The 12,336-nt window shown below is 55.6% G+C and overlaps 2 protein-coding genes across 2 annotated transcripts; one reads left to right on the top strand and one right to left on the bottom strand.

Moving 5' to 3' along the window:
• Positions 1-1,778: 1,778 nt before the first annotated feature.
• Positions 1,779-5,389, top strand: N0V96_008427 (uncharacterized protein; the record flags this gene model as incomplete). The annotated part of the gene is made up of 3 exons (XM_065758326.1): positions 1,779-2,023; positions 2,084-4,319; positions 4,370-5,389. The coding sequence occupies 3 exons, from the start codon at positions 1,779-1,781 to the stop codon at positions 5,387-5,389; spliced, it is 3,501 nt and encodes a 1,166-aa protein (XP_065613081.1).
• Positions 5,390-7,573: 2,184 nt separating this feature from the next.
• On the bottom strand, positions 7,574-11,926 carry N0V96_008426 (uncharacterized protein; the record flags this gene model as incomplete). The annotated part of the gene is made up of 8 exons (XM_065758325.1): positions 7,574-7,996; positions 8,052-8,235; positions 8,290-8,739; positions 8,832-9,160; positions 9,449-9,545; positions 9,759-10,253; positions 10,319-11,853; positions 11,906-11,926. 8 exons carry the CDS (start codon positions 11,924-11,926, stop codon positions 7,574-7,576), a joined length of 3,534 nt encoding a protein of 1,177 aa, XP_065613080.1.
• Between the last annotated feature and the right edge of the window lie 410 nt (positions 11,927-12,336).

The raw sequence follows: 12,336 nt of genomic DNA, 5'->3' as shown, positions 1-12,336 counted from the left end.
TTACTGCCCGTGGACCCAAGGTATTCACACACACGTACATACCTGCTCCTTACACACGGCATGCTATGCGTGCGGTGCTAGTAATGTGTAAAGTGACGATGGCGGCGACGGTGGCCCTGCCAGGCGCTGGTTTACCTCAGGCACGCCGTACCTTGCTTTGCTGCTTCGCCTTGCTGGTCCATCTACCTCACACTCCACATTAGCTGATGCCATGTATCCTCTTTTATGCCTGAGGTCTGAAGTCGGGTCGACGATAGAGCTGCGGCATCTGGTTTGTTCAGTGGAGAGGATGGGAAGGTAGGTATGATGTATCTAAGGTCGGGTATGGTCAATTGTGTAACTGTTTACGGAGTACATCATACCTCTCAGAAGTACCGCGAGTCACTTCTCTGTAAGAGAAAGAAGCCGCCTTGGTCCAAGTACCTCCCCCTCCAAGGCAAGCAGACAGAGGTACCTCACCTTCCTCCCCCTGCCTCGCCGTCCCTCCTTACCCCCTAACAAAGTGTCCTTACTGGCCAGTCGTCTAAACTCCCGTCTCCTGTCCTGCATCTGCTCTGCACTTGCTTGCTTGCGTTGCTTTGCCTGTACCGGAACACACCAAAACACTCCAGACCAAAGGCCAACCGCCAAAGGGTCCCTTTCACCACCAAGCCTCTCTCAACTCACATATCCTCCTACTCCTCCGCTCGTGTCTCTTTTTTTCCCCCCTCTCCCACTCCCACACTCCCCATCTTCAACCACACCCCCAAACCCCCTATCCCTTTCTCCAGGCCTCATCGTCCCTATACTAATGAAGCCTGTATATTGAGACCGTTTACTTTTGTTTCTTTCCTCTCTCTTTTTACGCCTTGCTCAAAAAGATCATCTGGAGGAAAGGACAACGAGCTGGTTTTCGCCCATCACACAATTCCATCGTCTTAGGTTACTTGTTGGGACCCTCGACGTCTAGACACACTGAGAACCTGTGGAATCTGATCCGAGAGACTGGCCAGACCAAAAGGACGCAACGCTACGCATCCGCATCCGCATCGCGCATCGCAGCACCACCAGCAACCGGCGGCACCAAGCAACCCACATTGACCCAAGCCCACCGCTAAAAGCTACGCGACCACAAAACGGCCACCCGAGTGCCTGGCAAGAGAAATCTTTCCATCACCCCCAGCGCCCGATTTTCGTCCACGTCCACGTCCACGTCTAAAGCCCACTTGTCCCCCCCGACATTCCTTGACCTCACTCCCCCCGACCGACGTCGAACTCTCCTTTTATTTTCTCGAGCACCCAGCAGCCCTTTTGCAACCGACCGACTGGCTGGCCTGGCGTACCTTGTAATACCTGGAAACACGCACAAACACGACTTTCAACTCTTTCGACCCTTCGACGAACATTCCTTACCGCACAAAGGCCCCAACGACCACACCATTCTTCTTTCGCGCGCCCCTGCTCTGCTCTGCTCTGCTCTACGCCCTGCCATTGTTGCTCTGCCCACCGAAATTGGACAGCCCGATAGCAGCAGCTCCGGACAATCCGCACAATACTCGCCGGAAGAGACGCTGGGAACTGACGCAGCACCGTGCCGTCACCCTCCCTCGAAACCCCCGACTGTGGAATACGAGACGTTACGGTCTCGAAGCTGTCCACAATTCATTGGGTCCATTTCTCCCCCGCGCCTGTCAACCGTCGACCGGGAGAGCATTGCTCAATTTGTCAACGACAGCAACCCATTGGGAAAATTCTAGTGTCACAAAATTTCTGATGAGCTTTGGCCTAGATAATTGATAATGTCAACTAGATCTGATCACCTGGCCATTGGTTACCCGCCCCAATCTGCCACACAGAATCGGTCCACCTCACCAACCGCCAACAACACATCTCCCATCGACCCGACCGCTGGTTCATCTGTCAGATCACCATTCGGCCTGCCAGGCGGTCTGAATCACTCCAGCAAGATGGCTAGCGCCTCGCGATCAGGGGCTGGCTCTCCGTCGCACGAGATGCCCGGCTCCAGCAGGCTGTACTCCAAGAGGTTCGTTTCTCTGCCACCCTGCGACAGACCATCTGTTCTTTGCTGACCAAAACCCGACAGAGCCCGCGAGATTCAAGCTCAAGAAGGCGTCCCCGGATTGCCGGTAAATCCTTGGGGCGGTCCGCCGACCAGCGGCAACTCTACGCCTCTCCGCGAGAACATCCCCGAGTCGCCAACCGATGGCTTTCCTGACTTTGCCCAATTGCCCACCCCCGATTCCATGCCTCAGGCGAGACGTGCCCGTGCTGGAACCGTGCCATCGCGGTTCTCGCCCGGCGGTGTAGGCAACGGCCTGCTCAATCTTCCGGCCATGGCTCCCAAATCATCCCGGCCAACTCCATCCCACAGCCCGTTCAAATCGCCTTCTCCCGGTCTCGAACCGGTGGACACGGCTTCCAACAACTCTGCTCTGCTCTCCCGTCTCCGCGCAGGATCAATGCCTCAGCGGAGCCCCTTTGCGCAGATCCCCGGCACCAGCTCGCCCTTTGGACCGTCCATTTTCAGCAGTTGGAATCCTACCGGAACGGGTCGCGATAGGGGTATGACTCTTGCGAGCATTGCGAGCATCGGCTCGACCAACGGGCCGAGCTCACCTACGCAATCCCAGATTTCCAGAGAGGGGGGTGGAGAAAGCGATGTCCATATGAGGACGCTGGACTACCTGGGACTTGCTGAGACGCCGCAGCCTCCCCGCGCCCAGTTGGCAACACCGTACATTCCGAGCTTCAACGATTTTACTAAGGCTAATCGCTTCCGCTCCTACTCAGTCAACAACAAGGATAAGTACGCAGATGAAGAGGACGATGAGTTCGAAGATATGACTCTTGAGAGCCAGTACGTCGCTCACCTCCAGGATCAGCTCGCAGCTACAAATGCTGCGATCCACAACCACAATCTGGCTGTCCAGGCGTTTGCCAACCAAGCCACGCGCCCTCGCGCACGAACAGCCGGCGTCCTTGATACCCCTGGCTCTCGCCTAATGCGAACCTACATGTCCGGTAACGGCATGGGCAATGCCGTCCCTCCTGCGGAGATCCGTCTGCCGGATGAGAAGGAGTTTGACGACCTCCCGCAAGCCGTGGCTGCTATGAACCTGGGAAGGTCGAGCAGCCGCAATGCGGGACTGCTCAATGCCGATGACCAGGGTCTAGAGGGTCCTACCAGCGCCCTCTGGCTCGGCAGTATTCCGACTTCCACTACCACATCGACTTTGACAGAGATGTTCAAGGCGTACGGTTCCATTCTGTCCGCTCGTGTTCTCACGCACAAGAACTGCGGTTTTGTGAACTTCGAGCGGATGGAGAGCGCCATCACTGCGAAGGCCAGCATGAACGGGAAAGAAATCTTCCCTGGAGCCGGACCCATTCGCATCAACTTTGCCAAGCCACCTTCTGCCTCGAACACGCCCGGTCATGATGGCGTTTTCCCGTCGCCCAGCCCCGACCCGTTCGCGAAGAACCAGGACAATGCGCAGAATGCGGCCCCGGGTACCGCTGGCGAGAACGCAAATGCATCGGCTCAGTCAGCCAATGCTGCTCCCGTTGTGCCTCCTCTGTCAGAAATGACGAGTGACATCATGCGCATCGTGAAGCAGTTCCAGGCCACTGAGGAGGATGCTGCCAAGATCTCCCGCAGTCTTCAGTCATCGATCCAGTTCACCAACTTCATCGACGAGATTCCTCCCATCCGGGAACCGGCCCACACGCGGGTCCACGATGCCCCGAGACTCAGAGACATCAGAAAGAGAATCGACAACCAAAGCCTCTCCCAGGCCGAGATTGAGACAACCGCTCTCGACATGCTGCCAGAGATTGCTGAGCTAGCGTCTGACTACCTCGGCAACACTGTTGTACAGAAGCTCTTCGAGCACTGCTCCGACGACCTTCGGGACGCCATGCTGGCCGAGATCGCCCCTCACATGGCGGAAATTGGCGTACACAAGAACGGCACCTGGGCTGCCCAGAAGATTATCGACGTTTGCAAGACCCCGCATCAGATGACTTTGATTGTCGAGCACCTCAGACCTTACACCATCCCTCTGTTCCTCGACCAGTACGGCAACTACGTTCTTCAAGGCTGCCTCAAGTTCGGTGCTCCTTTCAATGACTTCATCTTCGAGACCATGCTCAGCCGCATGTGGGAGGTTTCACAGGGCCGCTACGGTGCCCGAGCTATGCGTGCCTGCTTGGGAGAGCCACCACTCCACCAAGGAGCAGCAGCGAATGCTGGCTGCCGCGATCGCCTTGCACAGCGTCCAGCTCGCCACCAACGCCAACGGCGCCCTCTTGTTGACCTGGTTCTTGGATACCTGCACTTTCCCTCAGCGCAGGACTGTTCTGTCCCCAGCTCGTGCCCTGTCTCGTCCACTTGTGCACTCACAAGGTCGCCTACCTCACCGTGCTCAAGGTTATTAACCAAAAGGCCGAGCCTGAGGCGCGAGACACCATTCTGAAGGCTTTGTTCTTCACCCCCAACGACCAAATTCTCGAGGCGATCCTGAGTGATCATGCCTGCGGCGCCACCTTGATCTTCAAGGTTCTCACCACGCCGTTCTTTGACGAGAGCATTCGCAGCCAGGTGGTTGAGAATGTCAAGAACGTGTTGGTCCGTATCAAGGCCCAGCCCGGTCAAGGTTACAAGCGTTTGATGGACGAGGTCGGCCTGTCGACTCGCAACAGTGGCGGTGGTCGTGATCACGGCCATGGCAACTCTGGCAATAACAGCAACAACAACGAGCAGCGGCAGCGACCTGCCTCCCGCCAGGCCAACATGAACAACCACCAGCAGCAGCAAGCTGCTCACATGAGCAAGCAGCAGTACTATAACTCGTTGAACCAGCCCGTCAACCCCTCCAACTACGAGTTGGGATTCGGCGGTCAACGCAGTGAGCCTGCGGACGCGAGCATGGCCCCCTTCCCTCCCTATGGTGTTCAAAACCCCATGTACAACCAGTCCAACTCTCCCATGCCGACGCCTGCGAATCTACAGCAGCTCCAGTACCAGCAGAGCATGCTCAACCGTGCGACGCCCCCCATCAACAACTTCTTCCCGCCGATGCAGGCAGGCTTTGGAGGGTACAGCAGCCCAAGCCCGTCCATTGACCAGTATCGCAGCCAGAACCTGGCCAACGGAAGCCCCATTCAGCCGCCGACTCAGCTTCCTCAGATGCCTCCCGGTCAGGCACCGTACGCACCTCCTGGATTTGGTATGAACATGGGCATGTCGGGATATGGTGGTTATGGCAATATGGGTGGTATGCAGAACATGGCGTACATGCAGCAGGAGCAAGTCAACGGTAGACGTGGCCGAGTAAGCGATCCCCCATCCGCAACCCCTCTCCACCAAGCCAGAGCACGACGTGACTGACGAGTTGAGAAGCGATGATTCACACGCCACTTGTACAGACGAATTGCTAGTCAGAGAGGGTCTGACTGGCTCATGCCGCTCTTTTTTCGCTTGGTAAGGGATGGCTTGGTATGGGATCGGCACAGGAGTTTGGTTGATCTGGATCGTCATGTAAGAATGTTTGCAAGGGGGTACACGCCGCCCAACGTGTCAGGAAAATGCGCAAGCCACTCCAGATGTGGAGGAGGCCATGTCTCGATGATAGACAGGGCAACAACATGAAGCTGCCCCTCCGGAAATGTGGTCGCAGCAACGAAGAGGGTTTTTTTTTATTTTCGTTTCGCTTTTGGGCTCCAGAAGCCCCCCCATTTGCCACTTCACTCTTCCTGTCCTTTCTTCTTTTTCCGCTGGGGAAGTTTTTTACAAGCTTTACTATTGCTACCCTCACTTTGCTTGTGGCGTGGTATATAGAAAAACCGAGAGAGGGTAGCCGGATGTTGTCCTGAAGCCCCCACACCTTCGCATGGCAGTCAAGACGCAACCCCCCAAAAAATCGCATTTGCCGCTTTTTGTTATGAGAGAGCTATGGAGTCGAGAGTGTGTTTCTGCAGTCAAAGCATTCGTGTGTGTATGCCGGGACCTGCCGGGTTCGTTCGCTATAGCCATGCAAACCCTTCCACCTTTGGGCTGCCAGGGTTTCTTCCTTTTTCTTAGTGTTTTTTTTCTTCATACTAGATAGCATGAGTATAAGGTATTGTTAGTCAAGCATTGTCGTAAAAGCTAGTTGATATTGCCTAACGAGATTTCTTGGGCCCTACTGTTTCCGTGCAAGATGGGACATACATGTGATGGTGATGTCGAGCAAAAATCCTAAACTTGGGCCATCTGGAGCTGCTCCGTCAATGAGAGACGCGACTACTCAAGAGGTAAGCGGAATGGCTATCTAGGGGCATTGAAATGATCTGGTCCTCATAGTTGAGCAGAGGATCTTCTTGCTACGTGCAGCTGGTTGCCTGGGAGAACGTCAATGTGCATATGTATGGAAAGGACTCTGGAGAAAGAAAGGGCGGAGATCGTATTAGGCGAACGGTGTCCATCACAGCTGAGTTCCGTGGGTTTTGCACTTTTCATTGCCTCTTCTGTCACCGACAGAGACGATAAGACTAAATCACCGTTGGTATCATCCGGGCAACGCCTAGGGGAACTTTCTCGCAAAAAAAAGAGAGAGAGAGCCCAGGCTCGCGGACATGTAATGATCTTCTTTCACAAGTGACTATTGCAGCATTGGAGGGAGCAGCAAGGGTAGGGTTATATAGATTATGCGGTGTAGCATTCTATCTACTGGGCCTCGTCAGGCTACCCTCTCTTGGTTTCCGGGCTTTGCCCAGTATTCCCGCTTTCTTCTTCAACCTGGCCCGGACCCAAGGTACTCAAAAACCCGGCCGGCTTCAGGTCACATCAATCCCGTTTCCCAAATTGGATTTCTCGCTCTTGCCTCCCTGAAAATAAAAAAGAAGTGCTCTGTTTCCCTGGTCCTCTAGCCAGCCCAGCCCTGCCTGCTGGTCCAAAAGAGAGATATTACGAGAAGAGGTAATGGCCTATGATACAAGATTGAGGCAGGGGGTGAGGGAATTCCAGTAAGGGAAAAAGAAAAATTGGAGCAAGAAGTGAATAGGAAAGTGAGGTACAAAAAAGCTGGCCTTCACACAATTCCCTTCCTCTAGGTGACAGCATGGGCAGATAACCAGATGCCCGTCCCCCCCTCTCGCATCGCCATAAGCACATTCTGCATGCTTCTGCTCATCCAGGTTGCGCTCTCCATGGCCACAAAGCCACGGCTATGTGAGCTTGCTTTGTCAGGTCGCTCGAAGCCTGTGTGGCTTTCTGTCGTACCTGTCTCGGTACTCTTCGATTCTATGACCGGTCCTCCTTCGCCGGTCTTTCTTTGCGCTTGCTCGCCGCTTTGTTTTGAGCCCTCCCAAACTCCAGATCCGTGTGGGGGTCGTGTCTTGGGGAATCAAATAAGCAAAGAGTAGGAAATGGGCTATATCCGCATTTGGTTGTGTTGGCTGCTGATCACCTAGTCCTGGGACGAGGCGAACCATACACTTCCAATCAGCGTCTCAACACTACCCTTGTGTGTTGTGTTCGGTAAGAAAATAATAGTCAGTTAAACATATAGTTGAAGTCGCTGTTCACGCTAGCCTAGTCGATATCCATGTCGGGCACATCATCTTCGTTCGCGTCGTTGGGGACCTCCTGCGAAGACTTCTCGCCCAGGCTGTTGATCGGCTCCGGGTTATCTTGGGTCGTGGTTGCTGGCGTAGGAAGGTCGGCAGGTGGCTCGACGGACTCGTTTTTAATCGAGGTTGCGTCGTCTCCGGTGCTACCAGTGCCGTTGGTATGGTTACAGTCGATCGTTGTTTGATCGGCTCCGATGTCCACACCAGAAACACCACTGTCTTTTTGGTCATCTCCAAGCAAGCCTCTGATGCGACCAGTCATGGCTTCCATCTGAGCTAACATGGCGCGGAGGCTCTGCTTGTCGGTAACATTCAGATCTCCGCTGGCAAAGTTGTTAACGCTACCACGAGCCATGAGCGAGAGCATAGCTGGCTCGGCGTTCGTCTGTATGAACGTGTCAGTCACAAACGTTTCCAATTCTACACAATTCTTGACCTACAAGCAATGCCTCTGTGAGCTCGTCAAGCTTGGTGGAGGGTTGAGTGGAGGCCAATTCGACCAGATTAAGCACCGCTTGCTGTTCAACACGTGAACGGGCACTCATCGGCTCGCTGACTGGTGGCGCCTGGGCGATGATTGAAGCCGGCGGGCCGTTGATGTGGCCAGCGCCTTCCTTCCGAAGCCTGCCAATCTGTTAGAATTTCGAGACATGTAAACGACGATCCAAGAGAACTGACTGAGAGATGAAATCGAGGACAACGCCTTTGGAAGACAGTTTGTAGACGCGACCAAAGGTCTTTACGTCGCTCCAACCCGAATTCTCATCCTCGGATTCTTCGTCATCGTCGTCAATCTCAATAAATCCATTGTTTTTCATGCCGCGACTGAAGGCAGGAACAATGACCGGGGCGCCTTTGATCTTCCGGAAGCGGTGAGCTGGGGCAAGCTCCTCTGGCAACGTAGCCAACAGGTCGTCTGCATGCGCCGGACAACGCCATGTTCGCACCACAGGCGGGATTGCCAGCGGAGGATCGAGGCAATCCAGATGCCAGTGAAGACCGCAGAGGCTGCAGGGGATGATGGCTCGATTGTCGGCGGTCGGGTGTTGGCAATTGTGGCATAGCACAGCAGATCCGTCAGCTTCCCGAACCTTGAAGAAGTCGGGAGCTTCCTCGTAGCCCTTCTTCCTGTGGTAATTGTCAGTCGAAGTGATTCCCGGGGAGACGGGGTGAGATATCTGGAAGACAACGAGGTAGTGAGGACAGGAATTGTCACTTACTTTGGCTTAGAGGGCACTACCACATCCTCGTACTCGCCTTCAGGGCCGACCTTGACGCCCTCGAAATATACACGCACGCCTTGTGGCAGCTTGTAGGCTCGAGGATTAGTCTTCTCCAGAGTGTTCATCAAACCGCCAAAGGGACCCTTGTGTTCGGGCACCCTGGTGGGGTATCTACTGCTGAAACAGACGTTGCAAAACCATTCCTCGGGGAGAGTGTCGCCCAGGCCAAGGTCAACACACTCGAAGTGGAACGACCTAGAGCAGTTCTCGCAGCATACCAGCTCTCCAACGCCGCTGCATGCTGAGCAGTAGTCGTCATTCTCATCCTGATGAGATGTGTCAGCAATGTGGTCGTTGAGGCAATTTACGGGAAATGAGTAGGAGTGTGGGTGCAGGCTGGCTGGCAAAAATGGGAGGTCGGGACTGGCCGCTAAACTCAGTATCCCTCGGGATGTGCGCCTTGGCCCACGAAAACCATGCCCTCAGCATTCGCCGACCCTCGCCCAGCCCCATCATCTCCTCACTTCCCGTACGCAACAATAAGGGTGCGGCATCAATGAAAATGACCGCAGCTCCGTGCTGCTGAAGGATTCGTTATTGGACTAGTAGCTTACCTGATTGATTGGACCACCGCCGTTGGTAGCAACTGCACCGCCCTCACCGCTGGCACGAGGTAGTCCAGCCGCAGTGCCTCCCTTCTTCTTCATGGGTCTGTAAGAATGCGTCAGTCTATGTCCAGTTTGATGTTGCGAACAATGGATGAAATTTCACGGACGGATGATGGCAGAGACGAGGATGCTGCGGTGCGACGCTGCCAGGCTCGCGCCACTCATAACTGGCGCCCTCGTCTCATCATGTCAAGTCATCCGCTTTGCCACAGCGAGGCCCAAATTTCATGATGCAAAGGGAAAAAAGGCAACTTACGAAGTCTTGATACGCAAGCCAGTCCGTTGCTTCTTCGTAGGGCGAAGATTCGTCGGTGTCGCAGCCCTAGAGCTCGTGGCGGGCGTCTCCTCTCCGAGGATTGACGGCGCAGTCGGCGAGCTCGTATTGTCGATCTCATCGTGCGTCCTCTTTGCTGATCTCGTCGTTCTCGTGCTCAGGGTCAGATTCGCAGGCAGATTCGAGCTCGGCGCTGGTGTTCTTGTTGATTTGCGCAGATTTACTGCTGGCGAAGATGCGGCCATGGATCCAGCCCTGCTTCTCATATCGGAACCGCGAATGTGGCTCTCAGGCTGGGGCGTCTGGCTAACTGTACTATCGCGTGCATCTCTCCGACGCAGAGTGGTTGCATCGTCGCTGGGCAGCACACGAAGAGTCTTGTCCTTGTTGGCGTTCTTCTTGCCATTCGCCTTTGAGGGTGCTGCTGTCGTCGAAAGGTTGGGGAAAATGGGCGAAGAAAGTCGACCAGGCATGTTGCTAGCCCCTGCAGCTTGAGATACGTTTGGGGGAGGGTGGGTGAGTTTGGGTTGGATGCGTCAGACACGCTCGTCTTAGCAGCAAGGGATCTGCCGCGTCTCTTCATTGGTTGTGGATCGGCTGGCGGTGGTGCGCTGGTCAAGGTGGTCTCGGGGTCGGCCCCAGCAGCCGTGGCAGCCGTCGTGGCACTGTGACGGCGACTGTGGCTGTCGCCTTGTACAGCCGCGGAAACGGGCGGAGAGCTGGGCGAAGGCGAGTCGGGTGGCAGGGACGGCGATGCAGAGAGTTCCGACAAGGACGAGTCGCTGCTTGCAGAATCTCTCCGGGCACGCTTGCGTGACGGGGTCATGGTCGCGATGGTGGTTTCCGCCGCCAGCAAAGTAGTGTCGTCGTCTTCTTCGTCGTCGATGCTCATACCCATGGGCGATTCCGGAATCTCCCTGCGCTTGCTGGCCTTTTTTGTCGGGGTAACTTGAGGCATATCGTCGTCTTCGTCGTCCGATTTCGAGAGGTCGAGAGAGAGAAGATTGCCGTAGGGTGCTGGCTTTGGCTTGTGGGGGGTGAAGCGCGAGTTGGTGGAAGGGGGCACAAAAAAGTAGCAAGCCTGATTGTCCTTCTTGCCTTCTCGCTTCTTCTCTTCGATAAGGCGAGAAAATTCGTCGAGGGTGTCTTCGTCGGCTGTTTGGTGGTAAACGTCCTCAAACATGGAGAGGAAGACCGGGTTAGAAGAATTTTCGTCGTAGAGGGTCCGGAGTGCCCACGCAGTGGGATAGCGGTAATGCCGGAGCGCCTCGTCGATTGCGACCTCCACAGCCCTCTCGACGACGTCCTTGTTCTCGGGCGTCGATTCTAAAGGCTGCACGGCGTCGCTCGAGGGAGCCATTTGATGAAGTGAAGCTGATGCACGGCGTCCTACTGATGAGCGCGACACACTCTTGCGTGAGACGGAGGCAGATGCACGACGGCCCTGGCTCTTTCCTGCGGCCGCCTTTGGCGTGTAGTCCTCGTCTTCGTCGTCGTCGTCCAGACCACGTGCGGGAAGAGATTTTCTGGTCGCCTTTTGAGCGTTGGTTGGAGGAGTAGGCAGGCGCGGAGGGGGTGTCGGTGTTTCTGAGCGATTTGCCATCGAAGATGCATCTGCCTCATCAGCTGCTGCTGCTGCTGCCGCCGCTGCCGCTGCCGCCTTTGCGGCAGCAGCAGCAGCGACAGCAGAACTTGCTGAGCTCGACTTGAGGATAATCTTCCTGACGGGATTCACGACTTCCTGGCCCGGCTTTTTGGCCTGTGGTCCCTTTGGTAGCGTCCCCAGAGGCGCCATGTTCTCGGTGACGCCGTATCGCATCAATCCAGCCTCCTCGAAGCTCGGCTTGCTCTGCACCGTAGGCTCCAACCATTTCTGCATGAAGGTCCTCGAGGCCTCGCTTGCTCCATTGCTCTTCTTGACAGGTTCCGATCCTCCTCCTCCGTTGGCGTGCTGATGCGGGCTGGAAAAGCGCGACCGCGTGGCTCTCGTACTCGTGGGCATCATGGCAACTGGGCTCTCGAGGGCCCCTGACCTCCTTGCCTTGGACCAGACGGGCAAACGCTCCGAGTCGGACGCCTAGAATCGCGTTAGTTTCGTGTCTCTGTAGGGCAAATTTTGGTATGGTTACTTCTCTCGTCTTTGAAGGCATTCAGCGGTACGGTTCGGGCGCGTTCCCTCCACTTGCGACGCGAATGACTTTAGGAAAAGGAGGGATGGGAGAAGAAAGGGTGTGAAGCTGCGGGATGGACCTCGTGGATTTTCGGAGACAACGGACTGGGGGGCTAATGGAGAGCTACAAAAGTTACATGCCTTACTCCTTCCCTGCCTTGGGTGCCTTTGAGCGGCCACGGGCGTCTACCTTAGGCGGGCACACGGCGGTATTCAAGGCACTCAAGGCGAGTACGGGTACTGGGCAGGGGGCGGGTGCAGGTCACAGCGCTGTTGGGAACCCGTGGTTCAGTGCCACAACATCGGCCAAGGTCACTATTGGCCCTGTGACATGGACATACTTTGCCGCACGTTGGCGTCAGCCATTCAACTTTTTCCAGCCCTCTCCTA

The sequence above is a fragment of the Colletotrichum fioriniae genome, assembly GCF_027942845.1.
Source record: "Colletotrichum fioriniae strain IMI 355084 chromosome Unknown scaffold_10, whole genome shotgun sequence".
Classification (NCBI taxonomy): Eukaryota; Fungi; Ascomycota; class Sordariomycetes; order Glomerellales; family Glomerellaceae; genus Colletotrichum; species Colletotrichum fioriniae.
The sequence above is the reverse complement of the archived record's forward strand: the minus strand, read 5'-3'. Positions and strand labels throughout refer to the sequence as shown.